General features: G+C 41.3%; 1 protein-coding gene across 4 annotated transcripts in view; it reads left to right on the top strand.

The window, feature by feature from the left end:
- The window catches only part of WAPL (WAPL cohesin release factor), a 533,375-nt gene that overhangs the window by 209,635 nt on the left and 303,654 nt on the right, over window positions 1-20,086 (top strand). For all 4 annotated transcript variants that reach the window (XM_029609312.1, XM_029609314.1, XM_029609311.1 and 1 more), the window contains exon 5: window positions 11,327-11,422. In XM_029609312.1, coding sequence (XP_029465172.1) covers window positions 11,327-11,422 — 96 coding nt within the window. The remainder of the gene's footprint in view (window positions 1-11,326; window positions 11,423-20,086) is intronic.

The raw sequence follows: 20,086 nt of genomic DNA, 5'->3' as shown, positions 1-20,086 counted from the left end.
ACACACTGGCAAACAATAACAGACCAATGGGTACTCTCTATAATCGCCCATGGTTACAAACTAAATTTTCTCTCCATTCCACCAGATTCTCCACCAAGTTTCTGCCCACAGCAAAAATCTCAGCTACCTCATCTACAAGCAGAATTATCCGCCCTTCTGAGAGCCAAGGCTATCCAATTAGTACCTCGGACTCAGCAGGGCAGAGGATTCTATTCCCGTTACTTCCTCATTCCAAAGAAAACAGGAGACCTACGTCCCATCCTCGACCTCAGAAATCTGAACAAATTTCTAAAGAAAGAGAAGTTCAGGATGGTTTCTCTAGGCACCATGCTCCCACTTCTTCAAGAAGGAGACTGGCTTTGTTCTCTGGATCTTCAAGACGCTTATGCTCACATACCAATATTCCCTCGTCATCGCAAGTATCTGCGCTTCATGGTGGGACATCAACATTTCCAATACAGAGTACTGCCATTCGGACTTGCCTCTGCTCCCAGGGTATTCACCAAATGTCTGGCAGTAATAGCAGCTCATTTACGCAAGGAAAGTGTCCATGTTTTCCCATATCTAGACGACTGGCTCATCAGAAGTCAATATCACCAAGGAGCAATAACTTCTCTCAATCGAACAATTGCTCTACTTCACTCCATGGGTTTCCTCATCAATTATCAAAAGTCCCATCTCACACCGTCTCACCTGCTCCATTTCATAGGAGCAGAACTGAACACCGTCCTTGCAAAGGCTTTTCTACTCGAGGATCGAGCACAAACACTGTCCCTGTTGGCAAACTCAATTCACTCAAACAAACAAGCAACAGCTTATCAGTTTCTAACCTTACTAGGCCACATGGCCTCCACAGTTCATGTCACTCCTATGGCAAGACTAGCCTTGAGGGTAACTCAATGGACTTTAGGATCTCAATGGATCCAAGCCATTCAACCATTGCATTCTCCAATTCAAGTAACCCACCAGCTACGTTCCTCTCTACTTTGGTGGGTAAACAAGGACAATTTGCGCAAGGGCCTACCCTTCCAGCAACCTGTCCCACAGATAACGTTAACTACAGATGCATCCACCTTGGGTTGGGGAGCTCACATAGACAATCTCCAAACCCAGGGAACTTTGACAAAACTTGAAGCAACTTTCCAAATCAATTTCCTGGAGCTTCAAGCTATACATTATGCACTGCATGCGTTCAAGGACTGCCTTTCACACAAGACTGTTCTCATCCAAACAGACAACACAGTAGCCATGTGGTACATCAACAAGCAGGGAGGTACAGGTTCGTATCTCCTTTGTCAAGAAGCTGCACAGATTTGGGCCTGGGCCCTAAACCATTCCATACTTCTCCGGGCCACTTATCAAGCAGGCATTCACAATGTAGTGGCGGATCGACTCGGTCGTCAGTTCCAACCACACGAACGGTCACTGGACCCCTCAGTAGCGACCAGGATATTTCAAAACTGGATCACAAAGTGGACAACTTCTGTTCTCTACACAAACACAGCCAGCCAAGGACGCCTTTGCTCGCCCTTGGAACTCAGGCCTACTATACGCGTATCCTCCGATACCGCTCATAACCAAAACTCTAGTGAAGCTATAACAGGACAAAGGGTCCATGATACTCATAGCCCCATATTGGCCTCGACAAGTATGGTTTCCCACACTACTAGACTTCTCCATCAGAGATCCAATTCGTCTGGGAGTAGCTCCCACTCTCATAACTCAGGATCAGGGTCGGTTGCGCCATCCCAACCTTCAATCCCTATCCCTGACAGCATGGATGTTGAAAGCTTGACTTTACAACCACTTAATCTTTCAATGTATCTCAAGTGCTTATAGCTTCACGTAAACCTTCCACAAGAAAGAACTACTCTTCAAAATGGAAGAGATTTACTTTGTGGTGCAGACAAAACAATATTAATCCTTTTACCTATCCCACTACTTCCCTACTAGACTATTTATATCATCTTTCAGACTCTGGCCTCCAGACTTCGTCAGTAAGAGTACATCTCAGTGCAATCTCAGCTTACCACGACAGGATGAGAGATGCACCAATCTCCACTCAACCTCTTGTCAGTAGGTTTATGAGAGGTTTAACTCAACTTAAACCACCAATTCGGCCACCAGTCACAGAATGGGACCTGAATCTGGTTTTAACAAGACTTATGCGTTCTCCTTTCGAACCCATAGATTCCTGTGATCTCAAATTCCTTACATGGAAGACTATCTTCCTCATAGCCATTACATCAGCTAGAAGGGTTAGTGAGCTACAAGCACTTGTCACGTACAAACCCTATACAAAGTTCCTACATGACAATGGTTCTGCGTACACATCCAAAATTCCTCCCCAAGGTAGTTACAAAATTCCACTTGAATCAATCCATAGTTTTACCCACATTCTTTCCAAGGCCTCATTCTCACCAAGGAGAACGGGATCTACATACTTTAGACTGTAAGCGTGCATTATCTTTCTACCTAAACCGCACTGCAGTCCACAGGAAATCCAATCAACTTTTTGTCTCTTATGACCTAAACAAGCCAGGTAAATCAGTGGGTAAACATACTCTATCCAACTGGCTAGCAGATTGCACACAGTTTTGCTATGAAAAAGCAGGCCTTCCTCTCCAAGGGCGAGTAAAGGCACATTCAGTAAGAGCAATGTCAACTTCAGTAGCACACTATCGTTCAGTGCCAATCCTTGACATATGTAAAGCAGCAACATGGAGTTCTCTTCATACCTTTGCAGCTCATTACTCTTTGGACAAAGAAGGATGACAAGATTCAGCCTATGGACAATCTGTCTTAAAGAACCTGTTTCCAGTTTAAACCCAACTCCTTCCACAACCAACCTGCTATTATCTTCGGCTGACTCATTTCAACAACAATACTTCACTGTTGCCTCAATACAAAATGACTCAGCCTCTAGCTTGTTAATCACCCATATGTGAGAACTAGCATCCTGCTTGTCCTGGGATAAAGCAAAATTGCTTACCTTGTAATAGGTGTTATCCCAGGACAGCAGGATGTAGTCCTCACAGAACCCACCCGCCACCCTGCGGTGTTGGGTCTCATACATTTTATTTATATATTTTTTGCCAAGGCTTATTGCTACATATGAGACTGAAGAGAGACACCTGTGGCAGAGAATATCATAGCATGCTGGGCATGCTCAGTGGCACCATAGTGCCAGTCAAAAGTTTCTAGAAACTTTGACAGAAAACTTTCCCGCACTAGGGCACCGTTGGTGACGTCACCCATATGTGAGGACTACATCCTGCTGTCCTGGGATAACACCTATTACAAGGTAAGCAATTTTGCTTTATAGGCACCTCATCAGTAATGGAAATATCTTTCATTTTTTATTGCAGGAAATAAAATTGTGCGTACAATAAGAAACCATTCCTCCTGATTCTACATTGTTTTTAAATTGTGGTTGAAGTCATGTATGTGCTGCCTTATTTATTGCAGCAGAAATAGAATAGATATTGATGACTTATGTTCTTCATTCCCATTATTCTAATGTATTATCTGAGCTCTAGCAATTTTAAATATTTAATTTGAAATTACCCAGATATTTTTGCTTAATCATGAAAATATAAATAGGTGATAACATTTGAGTAGAAACTTTCATAATTTTGCAGTTCTGCCAAAATACATGTTTAACTGTTTGAAGCTCATCACACTTCGGCTAAGCCCATAGCTGTCTGAGCCTCTCTTCTTTAGATATTGCATGTCCATACTGAATTGATTGTCAGTTGAAGCTTTAAGGTGGGGTTGGTTTTTTTTTTTTTTTAATTTTTAAATTTTTATTCCAGAAGATAAGTTATTACAAAATTTGTCAATTTGTGGAATACAAATTGCATTCCTCTGAGTATTTTCTTATAGACATATACATTTAATTTCATAATTTCTTTAAAATCTGTTTTTGCAGCCACCAGCAAAAGCCAAGTTGCTCCTGATGTCTTTTTTAAAAAAATAAAACAAATTGATATATGGTCTTGATGCTTTAAATATTCTAATACAGTACTAAATACCTGGAAAGGCCTATCCTGGAACTTATTAGAAAAACAAAATCAAAGCATGCTTTGTTTGCTGATTTCTATATAAGAAATTGAGTTTCTCTAATTTGTTCACTGAGATCTTAAAATTGCAAATTCAGTTTTGGCAGCATGGCACACACAGTATTATGCAGTTATGAATAAAGTGGCACTATTTTTTTTTAATCTATTAATTTTAAAAGAAAACAGTTTATACCTTCCCTCATTTTTTCTCAAAGCCAGTGAAGATCAGAGTAGGAATATAGTGGAAGATTGACACTTAGACAAACAATTTTAATGGTAATTTTCTTTAAATACTAAAGCTATTTGATCAGAAATCTGTTGAAGCCAGCGAAAACTGGTCCTTGCCAATCAGTCAGTTAATGCTAAAGATTTTGGTTCAGCTCTAGTTTTCTATTGATCACCATTTGGCTCCACTAGTCCTGGTTTCTTAAGGACTCTGATGACGCAGAGCTCCTAATGTGTTTGATTTGAGAATGTAATATGGAAGTAATTTGCTTAGTAAGCAGATAGATCCAATTGGCACGCTCTGGGCCTTATATTAGGACCTTCATTTTTGGAGTTTATTTTTCCTGGGAACCTAGCAGCATTTGTTACAAGAAGAAAATTGGTGTTATTTTTATGGGTAAATAATAGACTTCATTTTGGTGGACAGACACCAGACAATTTAAAAGAAAAATTAAGCAGGCTAGGATCTAGAGCAGGGATTCCCAAATTTTTATGAAGAGGGTCACATAGCTTTCAAAATCATTGACAGGACTAAAAATTGTAATGACCTCTTTACCTGCATCTTCCATTTTCTCTCTCAATTTTGCCAAACACCTCAGTTCCAGCATCTCTCCTTCCTACTCTCCATTCTACCCCACCCTAGCGGCTCCCATCTTCTCAACATTTCTTCTCTGCCCTCAGCATCTCCCTTCTTGCCCCAGCATCTCCTTTTTTTCATTACCCCTCCTAATGTGCCCTTCTCTCTTCTTCTTTCTCCCTTCTCCCATTCTCCCAGAAAGGCACATTTCTCTGTCTTCCTGCTCAGCTGCACCAACACCAATGGCAACTCTGAGACTCCCTCCAGTGCAGTACTCCATCCTTCTTGCCCTGCAATCACAGTTGTGACTTGTCTCCTCCGGTGCAACTTCAGTTCTAGATTCTCTCCTCTGGTGCAACTTTAGTGCTAGATTCAGTCTTGCTTCTTCATCTGCAACTTCCTTTTTCCTCCTGAAGTATGAGCGTGCAGTTCTGGCTGCAGTATGCATGTACATGCTACTCCCCCCTCCTTTTTTTTTTTTGTTTGCTGCTTGTACAGTACAGGCCCAGTTCTGTATATGTCCCTGGAAAGCATCACAGGCCTGCAGCTGTCTTTTTGATTTCACCTTTGCAAAAATCTGGGAATTTATTGTTGAAAACTGGTTTAAATTGGAAACAAATGACCTTAGCCGTGTGCCAGTCTAGTTCTGTCAAGGGCCTAGCTGAATCTGACCCAGGGTTTAGAGACCTTTGGATGATTGCTGCAGCCAGCACTGTACAAGAGACGTCTGCAACATGTATTTAACCACTTTGCATTATTTTGGCAATGCATGCACAAATTGTCATGCCAGAAGTTTTGTGAATCTGAAAAAAGCATTTTGTAATGCTTCAGAGGACAACTGATGCATGCTGCTAGTAGGAGTCAAAATTAGTACAGTGCTGCATGAGAGAGTGGTAGTAGCTGACAGCAGCACTCGGTTCCAAATAAAAATGGTTTGGCAGTATGTTCTCAGCAGCTGGCATAGTATGGCAGATTGTGTAGGAAAGGGTTTTGAGGAGACAGATAGCAAGGATGGCAAGGGAAAAGTCATTGATGTGGCACTGAGATTTGCTTATAGGAGTAACTGTCAGACAACAAACCTGGTAGGTCTGTTGCAATCAGCTAATCCAGTGGGAAGAGAAGGGTATGAAATGGAGACAGAAGAGAAGGTGGCAGAGCCAAATGGGGAGGACAGGGGAAGAAAAGAGAGCAAATGATTGAAGAGTAGGGTAGTATAAGATGGGAGGAGGAAGGGAAAACCCAGGATAGGTTAAGACGACAAAATGAGGGGAAAAAAGGAACAGAGCACAAGATGAGGAAGGAGAGTGAAAGGTGAACAGATGGAGAAAAAAAAAAAAACCAGTGTAAGATGACAGGGAAAGTTGAAAAGGAGGGAAAGGAAAGAGAAGGCAGCTCAGTTGACCCAGATAATCCACAAGTGTCTGATCCAACTTACACATCAAGAAATGTTTACGGATTCAAATACAGACCAAAGCAAGTATCTTACATACAAGTTATAATCAGTTCATAGTATCATATCTGGTTCTATTTAAGCTAAATTTAGGGGTGTGTCTTTTTTTAATACATTTATGATTCTGTTCTAGTGGAATGTAATGGTTTTCAAAATGTGGTTTAAAACTTTTTTTCTTCTATTTAGTTGTTTGTGAATTTTAATTCCCAGCACTTTAGATTTGATAGAAATATACATAATGGAAACAAGATGCATAGTAAGTTTTCCATGATTGCATATGTTTTTCCTCCTGTACATTGCTGTAAATTGGGCTTCATGTTTTGCAGCCAGGAACTGTAAAGTAATTTTTGCCTGTACTTTCAGTGTGACTCATTCAATGACTCTTTCCCTCTTGCTTTTTTACATCTTTGAGTGGCAGTCTGTGCTTCATCAGGTCATACTAAATGCCAGCTCTTGAAATGTCTGTTTTAAAGCTCTGGGAGGATAGAGATTAAACATGACCCGTAGTTTATGCTGTTTGAATATGATCTTTTTCAAATAACAATCCTATGCATTTTTATAAAATCTTTGGTAAAAGAAAAAAAACCTTACATACTAAATAAAAGGAAAAAATTGGCTGAGGATATGTTCTGCATTCATACCAGGGCATTTATGCAGTTTCAAGTTTGTCAGTCTGCAAAAACAGCATCTGTCTTATTTGTTTAATATTAGTCTGAAAATTTTAATTAGTGCATCTGGCAATAGCCATTGACAGGAATGTGAAGTGTTCCACCCTAGCAACAGATATAGCCAATTAGATATAATATGAGGCTTAAATATGAAATGGCGAATAAGGTGCATTCTTTCAACCATTTCAAACAAGCTGTTATATCTGTTAGTGATAATAGATGGAAGACTTGCAAAAAAAAAAAAGTTAATTAGCTTGAATTGCTGCTTTATGTCCTTACTCTGTTCTGTTCTTGGCAAAAATTAGCAGAATTCCTACCTTGCTCCTGTGGCTGCTTTTCCAATTACAAAAAAATTGGGCTGTTGTAATCAAATTGGCTCCCCTTATCAAGATCAAGCATCGTTTTAATATTTTGTTGAGTTTTTTTGCTTAACTTACCCATTCAAATAGGCTTTTCCTGTTTGTTTCAACATTCACTGGTGTTCAGATGACTACTCTAGAAATGTTTTGGACTAAAACTTTGATAGGATTTCTGGTTTACCGGCTTGAGGGCATAGTAGTTTTTCTTCCCATTTCCCTTTCTTCTAAAGCTACAATTACAGAACTATTTTACCAATAGGCATTGTCCTTTTATAATATATTTATCCTCATCACTACTGTATGTTAGAGTTGGAGGTGCATGAAAATGGGTCGACCTTTATTAGCTACTTAGAAAATGAAATATGGAACTTTTATTGATATATTAGATGTCCGATCCGAGTTTTCTGATTGAAATATTGATGAAAATGCATTTTAAAGGACATACATGTCTATAAGCAGTTAATAAAGTTAAATTTGAAGGTATTGATTTCAATGGGGAAGGTGCGGGCGGAATTGAAGTACACATCTACAGAAATATTAAAAAATATTGTATATATTATTTTTCATAATTTGTAAGCTAACTCTCTGGCACACTAATCTCCTTGAAGGGGGTGTTTTGCTTCCTGACATGCAGTGATGGTGATTTTGTACGACAGGATGTTGTGTGGTAGGCCTCAAAAATTGTTTGAGGCCTACCATTCAGGTCGATACTGTAACGTGCGGTTGAAGATTTCCCGTCTGTAACGTGCTGGGAGAGCACAATTCGGACGCGTAAGGCGATCCAGCGATACAGTCTCCAGTTTCACGCGTCCTTAGCGCTTCTTAAAACAGACGCATAACCCTTTCCGCACGCAGCATGTATATGATATGTAAATGAACGAATTAGCTGTATAATGAAGGAATTAGCTATTCCCCTCCGATACTGTGACGCGCGCTCAGATTATCTCATTTGTAACCCGCTATTTTGCCGCGTCCTTAACCTGTTAGTTTACCGCCTAACTTGGTGTTAGTGTGGTGTTCGAAAATTAAAACGGGAATAAAGTGTAAAAAATGGGGGTAAAACCAAAGGGAGTAAAGTGTAAAAAACATTGCAGCGTAAGTTGTTTATATATATGTATAAATACCTGTCACTTTCCTGTCACTTTCCGAATCCCCCAGGCGTGCGGTCATCGAGGCGGTGGCGGGAGCCGGGCGGATGGGCGCCCGTTCATCCAGGCGGGAGCCGGCGAGCGGGTGGGCGCGCGTTGGATCCAGGCGGCGGTGGGAGCCGGCGGGCGGGTGGGCACGTGTTCGATCCAGGCTGCGGCCGGGTGGGCGTGCATTCATCCAGGCAGAGGGAGCCGGCGACGAAAGCGGCCTCCGGCTTCCTCTGCCTTGATGAATGCACGGCCCCCGCCGGCAGTGAATGAATGCCCGTGCGATTTCGGCGCTCAAGGCGTGACGTCACGACATGTGACTGCCTTGATCGCCGAAATCGCACGGGCATTCATTCACTGCCGGCGGGGGCCGTGCATTCATCCAGGCAGAGGGAGCCGGAGGCCGCTTTCGCCGCCGGCTCCCTCTGCCTGGATGAATGCACGCCCACCTGGCCGTCTTGAGCGCCGAAATCGGGAGGAGAGGAGAAGGGATTACCGTAGCAGGCCTGAGCCTTGCTACTTTTTCGGGTTTTTTTTTTTTTGCTTCGGGAGGAGGGGAAAGGACTGGGACTGCACCGGAGACCGGACGGGGCCAGGGCAGGTGAGCGGGGGCTGGGGGAAAGTTTGCCGAGCATCGGGGAACATAACTGTCCACTTCCTGGTACCTGTCATTTCAAATGACATTTGAAATGACAGGTACCAGCGCGGCCGTGAAGCGTTAGGCCCGCGAACCCAGGATACTGTATAGGCGCTCTATACAGTAAAATGGGTTGCGCGGGCCTAACGCTTGCCTAAGGCTTCGCAGCCGCGGCATGCATTTGCATGCAATTTGAAGAGAGTATCGAGCGGAAGGTGAAGAGAACTGTGCGTGCGGGGAACGAGGGTGCGCCTGACACTGCCGCACTGTTTGTACCGCGGCCTTAGAGTATCGATCTGCAAGTTAGCTTGAAGGGGAAAAAACTAGAGTTGTGTTACAGACCCCAGGATCAGTATCTTTTACAAAACTGGAGATGATTTGTTGTATTGTATAGCACAAACTCAAAAGGTTGTATTGTATAGCAAAACTCAAAAAGTTTTAAATTATAATCTTATTGATTAAATATTGAACATGCTCAATTTTTTTTATATAACTTTATATCCTTGATGCACATGTGTAGATATCATCTAGCAGTGTACCATGATAGTGTTCTAGCAGCCTTCAGGCTTAAGCGATTCTTTGGTAGTAGTTGTAATTGCAATAAAATATCCTTGTGTTAACTGGGTGTTACTTCTTTTTTAGGGCCTGATCCAGAGAGGAAATTTTTGTTTTGTAGTATGCATTGCATAATCGATAACTAGATATCAGTTTAATGTTTCCTCATACATATTTTTTGTTTATCTGAAAATATTTTTGAATTAGGTGTCCGTCTTCTGCTTTGTATAGTGAACTTTTCAAAAAAAAAAAAAAAAAAAAAAAAAATTTTCCTGGTTGGTGGTTTTCACCTTGAAATGATTAATGTTTTTTCTGAACTGATGATTGATCGATCCCTTTGCATTATGTCATCCTTTTTAAAATAGCAATTTCAGCTGGCAGAATTCCCTCTAAGCTGTGCATGCGCACACAGGTCATGAAACAAAACCACACATGCAAGAAACGGAAAATAGAATGGTGTTTTAAAGAACATTACGATCAATTTGTATACTATATTACCCATAGAGTTTTTGTGCATACAACCCACAAAAAATTAGAGGAAACATCGTATCTGATTGTAGATTAAAGTTGCTAAATACTAATATTTTGAAAAGGTCTTTTATCACACCTTCTAGTACATTTCAATTTTTGTTAAAAAAAAAAAAAATAAATAAATCCCTTAGGGACTGATTAAATCCATCTGTTTATCCAATGGCATGATAACTTATGCAAAAATTGATTGTGTCCAAACTGAGGAGGAAATGATGCCAGAGGCTCATGTTCTTATCCATTTAACTCAATTGAAGCTTAGGCACCAGCAAAATTTTTTGAGCCAGCGAAAATAAATTCTTTAGCTTATTTTTGTTTTTCGTGTATAATTTTTTTTGCTTATTTTCCTTCCATTTTGCCATTTCTTTGCATTCCCTTTTTCCACCCAGCCTTTGTCTACCTCCTGTCGTCCTTCCTCCTATTTTTCTTCTCCTGTAAGCTGGCAGCTCCCAAACCAAGCAGCAGCTCCTCTGCCCAGCCCAAGCCAGGCCTCAGTTAAAGCAGGAGATTCTCCAGCCAGTAGCAGATACTTACTCCTCAGCCCATGCTTAGCTCCTGCAGCAGCAACATCTTTGCCCAGACTTGACCTAATGACAGATGCCAGGCCCTAAATATTTGGCTACCCGGTAGCCTGAAGTGTGGGTTTTTTCCTGCAGTGTCTATTGAAAATTGCCTTGATCCAATAAAAGTGAGATAATTTTCAGTAGGATCAAAATTGAAAAGTTTTAGAAATTCCATGTATAAATATTGTTTTCTCTTTATTTTTCAGAAAAGTAGGTTACAAAGGAGGTATTTTGATGTAGATGCTGAAAAATATTTATCTACGGGTGGCCAATTCCACTCTTCAAGATCCACAAACAGGCCTGGTTTTCAGGATATTCACAGTGAAATATACATGAGATAGATTTGCATGTAGTGGAGGCAGTTCATGCATACTCATTGTGGATATCCTGGAAATCGGGCCTGTTTGAGGCTTTTGAGGACCAGAGGTGTCCACCCCTGTTCTAGACAAATATTTGAAAAGGAGAATGGATCCTGACATGCTAAATTATATTAGAGTGCAAGAAATACTATTGTGTTAATGTAAAAGCTTTTGTTGTAAAAATTGTTTAACATTTAATTTTTTTCAGTCTCCTACAAAAGCAGTGTACAATGCAAGACACTGGAACCATCCAGAATCAGAAGAGTTACCAGCCCCACCTGTCTTCAAAATTCAAGCTGCTCCAGTGAGTAGTCCATTTTTTCTTATGAAGACTGTAAAATGTTTATAGAAATATTAGCTTTTAATATCACTTAGAAAACTTGCAGTATTAAGTTTGGGCTTTTACAAATTTAAAAATGTTAATTCAGAGGAAAAGTAAACAGTAAAATCATGCTATATTAGCAAGTCTGCAACAAAAATTGGTCATGTTCTTGGTCAGTTAGCCTACCTCTAAGCATCTTAGAGAAATTAGTTTTGTGAGTATTTCTCCCTTATATTGTAATGATCCTCCTGAAGCAGTAAATGGTAGCACCAAATTTGCTGCATCTTACCCCAGACTGTACATAATTGGTAATGTGCTACCTGGTGGGAGGAAACCATTTTTTCTCTTGAAGCACCTCCTGCCTGTCTCATTTTCCTAATTATTATATTCTGTCCTCAGCAGCAGTGTGGTTGTTGATCAGCTTGTGATATGTCCTTTCATGTATGAAGAGCATGTGTGCTTTTCTTCCCATCTTGATATTGATAAACTAGATGATTGACTTTGCTTGCCAAAGTGGCTGTCCTCTCTCACCTTGCAGAAAAATCAGCTGTCTGTATGGAGGGAAGATGTGATTTGGCTTCTTTGCTGCTAAAATAACCATTTTGGATTCTATGCATCTTCCTTCTCCCCTCACCTCCATCCTCCTAGATTTTCCTCCAGGGATTTATTTGGATCATGGAATTCTTTAGCCTGACTGCAGTAGTGTACCATCTTATATTGTCCTGCATTGGTGGTGTCTTTCTTTTTTTTTTTTTTTTTTTTTTGTGGACACCAAGCGAGCAACACAAATTTAAAGAAGCCGGGTTGGAAAGGCTGAACATGGAGATGTATGCCATGTTGCCTGTGTAACTTTACAATTGGTCCTGATGAGGCGCAAGTCTGGAGATTTTGAGCTGGGGGGGGGGGAGAGTGACTCTGTTAGAGAACTTGACACTGTTTCTCACAGGACAAGCAGGATGGTAGTCCTCACATATGGGTGACATCACAGGATGGAGCCCAATCACAGAACACTTTTGTCAGTTTCTAGAAATTTGACTGGCACCTACTGGGCATGCCCAGGATGGCACTAACCCTGCAACTAGGAGGGGTCCCCCTTCAGTCTTCTTTTTTCTGCGTAGCAGTAGCCACGCAGTTTAAGGAGCTCCACAGAGATTCCTGACAGGAATTTTCCTCACGGAATTACTACAAACTTTCATACCCCACAGGGGTCCCCCTTTCGAATTTTTGCTCCCGCGGTACTCCGGTAAGTTTTTTACCTGGTTCCGGTCAATTCCCTTCGAGTTTGGCCCTTGCGGTCTACTGGCCATTGACCGCACCGTGGCTCAATATTTTTCAAAAGCCATGGCATCGGGGTTCCGTCGGTGCCCGGGCTGTACTTGCACCATGTCCATAACAGACCCTCATAAAGTCTGTGTAATGTGCCTTGGGTGTGAGCATGATGTCCTGACTTGCATCAAATGTGCCTTAATGACACCAAAAGGTCGCAACAGGAAAATTCCTTGCTACTGTTCTCTCTCCGGATTCCATTCTGGTTAAGGTGGAGCCCATCCCTTCGGAAAAGACGACTCCTTCCCCAAAAGGTTCCCCAGTTCCTTAGAAAACTGAATCCCTCTTCCTTGCACCATCGTCTCATCCACACATTGAGACCTCTGGAGCTTGGCCTGCCTCTGGGGACCTGCGTGTGGAATGGAGCATTTCAGAGAATGCTACTGTAGAGTTTCTGGTTTTCAGCTTTCTATCTAAAAACCTAAATTTGGCTTCCAGAACCTCCTTCCCACATTTTCCTATGTCATTGGTGCCCTCATGTACCATGACAGCCGGCTCCTCCCCAGCACTGTCTAAAATCCTATTTAGGTGATGCGTGAAGTCTGCCACCTTCGCACCAGGTAGGCATGTTACCAGGCGATTCTCATGCCCACCAGCAACCCAGCTATCTACATTCCTAAAAATTGAATTACCATCTATGATGGCCAACCTAACCCTTCCATCCTGGATAAATAGCCTTGTGAGACATATCCTCAGTGGGGACAGTGCATCTCCTGGAGAGAGCAGGTCCTTGCAAGGGGTTATTTCTTGCTACACTAGATTGATGCTCTCCAACCAGGAGACCTTCCTCCTCCAGTGAAGCACCAGAGCTGCCAGACTGGAGTTAGGACTTGACTACTATGTCCCTGAAGGTCTAATTTATATACCTCTATCTGCCTCAGCTTCTCCAGTTCTGCCACTCTAGCCTCCAGAGTTCAGACTCATTCTCTGGGAGACGGGAGCTGCTTGCACTGGATGCACACATACAACCTCTCACCATGTGACACTTGATGCAAAAGACTGGAAGGTCCTCCTCTTGCTGCAAGACTGCTGCCCTCATCTTAATTTTGTTCAGTTCCTAGTTAAGTTTAGGTTGCTATGGGAGTAGAAATGCATACAATTTGAGTCTTTTAAATTTATTAGTGTATTCACTATTTATCTGGTAATGATTTACAAGGGGATGATTATACTCTTGATAAGGCCTGGGGCAATCCTATGTTTGTTAAAAGGCAGATTTTTTTTTTTAATTTATGTGAAAGTGTCTCCTATCCATAAATTAAAGGATGAGCTACGGGTGGGTAGGAGGGAGGGAAATCAAAACACCCAAACTCCTGGCTTCTGCCTGCCTTCTGACTAGCTATTTAATACAGACAGACAGACACACACACACACACACACACCCCTTTTTTTTGCCGGGACATTCCTGACAGATGGTTCTCACATGTGTGACACTGAACATGTGACCATCACGGGGCTAAATGTAAACATGCACTCTGCATCCACAGGAATCCCCTCAATCCCCAGCAATGAGTGCAGAGCAGATCTAGGGCATTACCCTGTACAATTCGCCATACAAAAAAGATATTCTGGTTCTGATGACATCTCAGTAAAAGCAAAACAAACTCCCTTTACTACCAAGCAAAATAGCCTTCCTTATGAAAAGACAGTAATTTACCACTAATGCATATCCTATTGAGAAAACACAACAAATAAGATTGATACAAATGCCTACATGCTAGTTAAATACCTCACCTCTGTCACACACCCTTCACCAAGTACAGAAAAACCACAAATTATAAATATGGAGACAGAAACTAGAGTGGAAAACCAAAAAAGCCACTCTGCATGCAGTGCGAACCTGGAGAAATGGAAAGAGAAATATAGCACCTAAAGACTCTCAGGATTTACAATAATGCACACAAACTAACCTGCACAAAGTTACACCTGTATTATGGAACACACTCAAACAGTAACAATCCTATCTAAGAAATACAACTATTAAACCAGGCCCTAAACACTAATACATTTCCTATTGGGAAAACAGAATAAGCCAAGCTGCTATAGAGCCCCACACAGAAATAATTGTAAAGCTATACTTAACATGTTACAAAACAGCTGCTGAACAGAATAATATCCAACAATTAAAAACTCATAAAAAGTATTAAAACATGTCCAAATATCAATAAAATATTTCAAAACAGCAGACATCATACAATATATATATATATATATATATACACACACACACCATGACCAGTCTCTGTCTCTTTCACACCAGTCATCTTCCTGACCAGTCTCTCTCTCTCACACAGAAACACATCACCTCCCTGACCAGTCTCTCTTTCTCTCTCTCTCTCAATCATACTCATGCTCTTATATACACGCTCTCAATCACACACAAATGCTCTCGCACCCGCTGTCACCCAGGCTTCCATTCACACTCACACACACAAGCTGTCACCCAGGCTTCCATTCACACCCACACACACAAGCTCTCACCCAAGCACCCATTCACACCCACACACACAAGCTCCTCACCCAAGCACCCATTCACACTCACACACACAAGCTCTCACCCAAGCACCCATTCACACCCACAGACACACAAGCTGTCACTCAGGCACCCATTCACACCCACAGACACACAAGCTGTCGCCCAGGCATCCGTTCACACCCACAGACACACAAGCTCTCACCAAAAACTTCTTCCTTCACTGCAGGGATGGGCTCCAGTTCTGCTGTGGCTTTACTCTGGCAGGCCTTCTTTTTTCACTGTCATGGGGATGGGCTCCCGTGGTGGCCTCGGTCGGGGTCAGGTTCTCCTCTTCGCCACCTCGTGGATGGGCTCCCGTAGTGACCTTGCTTCGTCGGGGTTCAACACTGCCATTCCTCCCACCCCATCCCCAGGCTATGCAATGCCTGCCTCACTGGCCAATCAAAGGCTTCCTCCCTTCTTCCTACTCCCAAATAAGATGTCCACAGTTGAATTCAGCAAGAAAAACTTACTTGTTGTAGTTTAGCTCCTCCAGTGCACCCTTGTTAACATGACAAATTTAATGCCAGCCCCGGAGCTGGTGTTAAGCCTTTCTGCGGAGGCGGTACAGAGAAGGGCGACCAGGAAGGTGGAGGATCCTCATCGGATGACGTACGAGGAGAGATTGAAGAATCTAAATATGTACACCCTGGAGGAAAGGAGGAGCAGAGGTGATATGATACAGACTTTCAGATACTTGAAAGGTGTTAATGATCAAAAGACGACGACAAATCTTTTCCGTAGGAAAAAAATCAGCAGAACCAGGGGTCACGATTTGAAGCTCCAGGGAGGAAGATTCAGAACCAATGTCAGGAAGTATTTCTTCACGGAGAGGGTGGTGGATGTCTGGAATGCCCTTCCGGAGGATGTGGTGAAGACCAGAACTGTGAAGGACTTCAAAGGGGCGTGGGATAAACACTGTGGATCCATAAAGTCAAGAGGCTGCCAATGAAGAGTGGGTGACTCGCCAGAATGATGGCTAGTGCCTGGAGTCAATACCCTTATTAAATAAACATACACATGCTTACTGTGACTCCAACATCGCTCTAAGCTTCAACAGCAAGAGGAAATGTGGAAAAAAGGATTCACACTCACAAAGAGGGGAGTAGCTGGCTTGTTACGGCGGTTACTACCCCAAATCAAATAAGCCTGATACTTCACTTTCAATGCATATACAGCATAGTTCTCTGATTCAACGGCAGGGGAGAAGAAAAACTGATACTTCACACATCCAGCAGAGCTCTCTGCTTCAACGGCAGGGGAGAAGAAAAGAGGGTTCGCACTCACAAAGCGAGGAGTAGCTGGCTTGTTACAGCGGTTACTACCCCAAACCAAATGTGCCTGATACTTCACTTTCGATGCACATCCAGCATGGCTCTCTGCTTCAACAGCATGGGAGAAGACTGATACTTCACGCATATCCAGCATAGCTCCCTGCTTCAACGGCAGGGGAGAAGAAAAACAACCAATAAGGGCTGTATAACATAGTCTGGGTAAAACAAATAAGCATGGGTGTAGCTTGCTTATTGCGGCGGCTACTACCCCTAACTAATCAAGCTAGATATTTCACTTGGATGCAGCTCCATCACTGCTCTCTACATTAAAGGTGGGGGTGGAAGGGAAATAGAACCAAGAGCTAAGAGAAACAGATAAGTATGAGAGAAAAAATGTGTGAAGCTTGCTGGGCAGACTGGATGGGCCATTTGGTCTTCTTCTGCCGTCATTTCTATGTTTCTATGTAAGGGCTCACAAAAAACAAATTTTCCTGCTCTCTCTGGTGCCTACTACTTAGTATCATGACAATACTAAATCAGAGGAACCACAGGAAGCTGTATCCTGACAAAATGAAAAGGGGACAAAAATAAAAAGGTAAAATAAAATTCTGGGCATCCAATATACGTGCCCAATATACATGCTCCAGACCGTGTTTATTGTTCCGGTATTGGGATAAAATGGACGCTCATATTGAACGTCTGTTTTCATAACCCGCATACAGCCACATCTCCTGGGCGCTCAATGCCAAGGACACACTAGGAATGCACAATTTATCCCTTGCATGTCCATTTTAGTGCAGCAACTCATTTACCTACTGCATCGCATGCCCAAGAGAGGTGAATGTACATGCATTAAAACCCCCCCAAAACAGGCACCCAGTTTGGACCCATGTCTTTTATGCGCAGTTTATTGCATCGGCCCCATAGCATTTATGGTTGTGCTATAAAGTTCAGTTTTGGTCTCATCACTCCAAATTATTTTGTTCCAGAAGTTTTGATGTGCTGTTTGGCATATTGTAAGTGATCTCTTTTGTGGCATTGGTGCAGCAATGATTTTTTTTCTGGCAGCCCATTCTGGCAGCCCATTTTTGTTCAAGTATTTTCTTAATGTGAATACTGAAACACCCACACCACTTTCTTTCAGAGAAGCCTGTATTTCAGTAGAAGTTGCTTGTGGGTTTTTCTTTGTATCTCAACAAATTTTCCTGGCAATTTTGTGTGAAATCTTTCTTGTTCTGTCTTGGTATTAATGAACTTGTAATTTTCTATTTTTTGATCAGAGTTTGAACAGTTACTGATTGGCATTTTCAAACCTTTGGATATATATATTTTATTTTATTTTTATTGAATTTTAACATAATTACAAAGCATTATCTTTGCACAGAAACAATGGAGAATAAAATATTAAAGTAGTATTTAAAGGAAACTAAATGTTTACAATTTGACCACAAATCCTTGAAAAAGGGTGGATCCACAAAAGGAGCACAAAACAGGAAATAATATGAGTAGCTTCAACTTGTTTATTTTACCATATACATTCTTAAGTTATGGGACTCTCAGAGGAAGAGGATGGGAGCAACCTTTTACAAGAATCAAGAAATACCTTGAGTTCAGGAAGAAAAAATAAATAGTCACTATGCATTTACATGGGTACCTTAACTGAAAGGTTGCTCCAAGAGATTGTGTCTCCTGGCGTAAAGACAGGAAACCTTTTCTCCTCTCCTGCATGGCTTTAGCCAGGACAGGAAAAATGTGGACAAACTGACCCATGAAGTTTACCCCCATATATTGGAAATAATTATGCATGACCAATCCAAGATCTTTTTAATTCTGTTGGTATGATTAGTCAGTTGAGAATTACATTTCTTATATTCTGGGCAACATGGCTTTAGAAAAGGCCATTCCACAGAGACACTACTTCTATCCTGTTTTGATACAATTTTTCGAGGCTTTGATGCTTACACAGAATACATTCTTATTTCTTTAGATATATCCACTACGTTTGACACTCTGGACCATCATATACTTCTTTCTGGTTTAAAATCCCTAGGGATTCAGTCCATTGTTCTCTCTTGGTTTCAATCTTTTTTAGCAAATCGCTACTTACAAATAACAGTTAATAATCATTCATCAGAACCTTACCCATCTGCTTCTGGAGTTCCACAAGGTTCTTCATTATCCCCTTTACTCTTTCATCTATTTACTTCCTCTCTGTCGCATTCTTGCAGCCCTTAATGTCTATTTTCGAATTTACGCGGATGACATTCAATTGTTAGTTCCCTATCAAACTTTTTGGTCCGATACTTTTTCATTAATCTCATTATACTTATCTACAATAAACTCTTGGCTCGATCACAATCAATTGAAACTAAATCCATCTAAAGACCACTCTGACTTATTTATCCTCCATTACCAATTTTTCACTAGCTCCTCCTCCTTATTTACTGTTCAAGGGTATTTCCATTCCTGTAGGTACTTTTACTAGTAGTTTAGGGGTTATAATCAACTCAGACCTCTCAATGCAGAACCACATTTCTAATATTACAAAAAAATCTTTTTTCAAACTTCATATACTGAAAAGAATTCATCTATTTCTCTTTCTTCACGACTTTCGCACAGTGCTACAGTCTGATATTTTCTGGATTGGATTACTGCAATGCTCTATTCTTAGGGCTATCAGACTCAACTATTTTTCCATTACAGCTAATACAGAACTCTGCAGCTCGGATCTTATCAGGTTCTACCCGCAGATCACATATTACTCTTGTTCTTTTCTCTTTTCACTGGTTACCAGTTAAATACAGAATTCACTACAAAGTACTGACTATTATTCATGCACTTATTTACAAATACAACCTCAACTTGGCTTTGCTCTAACCTCCGCATTTACAAACCAGCCAGACAACTCAGATCACTTTCTAAGAATTTTCTGGACATACCTACAGTTAAGCTGGCCAGACTGGAATTAACTAGGAAAAGGGCTCTATCAGTAGCTGGCCCTATTCTTTGAAATTCACTCCCTGATTCTCTCTGGCTTATTTCTTCTGTACAACAATTCAAAAAAATGTTAAAAACTTACCTATAATCAAAGCAAATAGAGAGGGAAAAGGATCACAGTCCAATCACACAAACATAAAAATTTTTCAAATCGCAAATGACAATATCATAAAGACAGCTCTCATATTTCAATCTGCAGCCTCTCGCCGCACAATGGGCCGCAAGCTGTATTCAGCCTTCAGAGCAATGTGATGTTTCAATCATTTATTGTCATTTGCCAAAAACATTACTTTTAATAAATTTTTATTCCAAAAAATATTTTTTATAAAGAACGTTTTTTTAACTACCAAAAGTTTTTTCAAAAACTCCCACAAAAATGTCAAAATTCCCACATTCTAAACAAAAATTGTTAAGAAAAGAATACTTAGCCCAATCGCTGAAACATTTAAGCCAAGCAAAAATAGCTTAACCATTGCAATTCACAATTTTCCCGACATGATTCATGTTTCAACTGGTATCTCAGTCTTCCGCTCCATT

The sequence above is a fragment of the Rhinatrema bivittatum genome, chromosome 7, assembly GCF_901001135.1.
Source record: "Rhinatrema bivittatum chromosome 7, aRhiBiv1.1, whole genome shotgun sequence".
NCBI classification, from domain to species: domain Eukaryota; kingdom Metazoa; phylum Chordata; class Amphibia; order Gymnophiona; family Rhinatrematidae; genus Rhinatrema; species Rhinatrema bivittatum.
The sequence above is the reverse complement of the archived record's forward strand: the minus strand, read 5'-3'. Positions and strand labels throughout refer to the sequence as shown.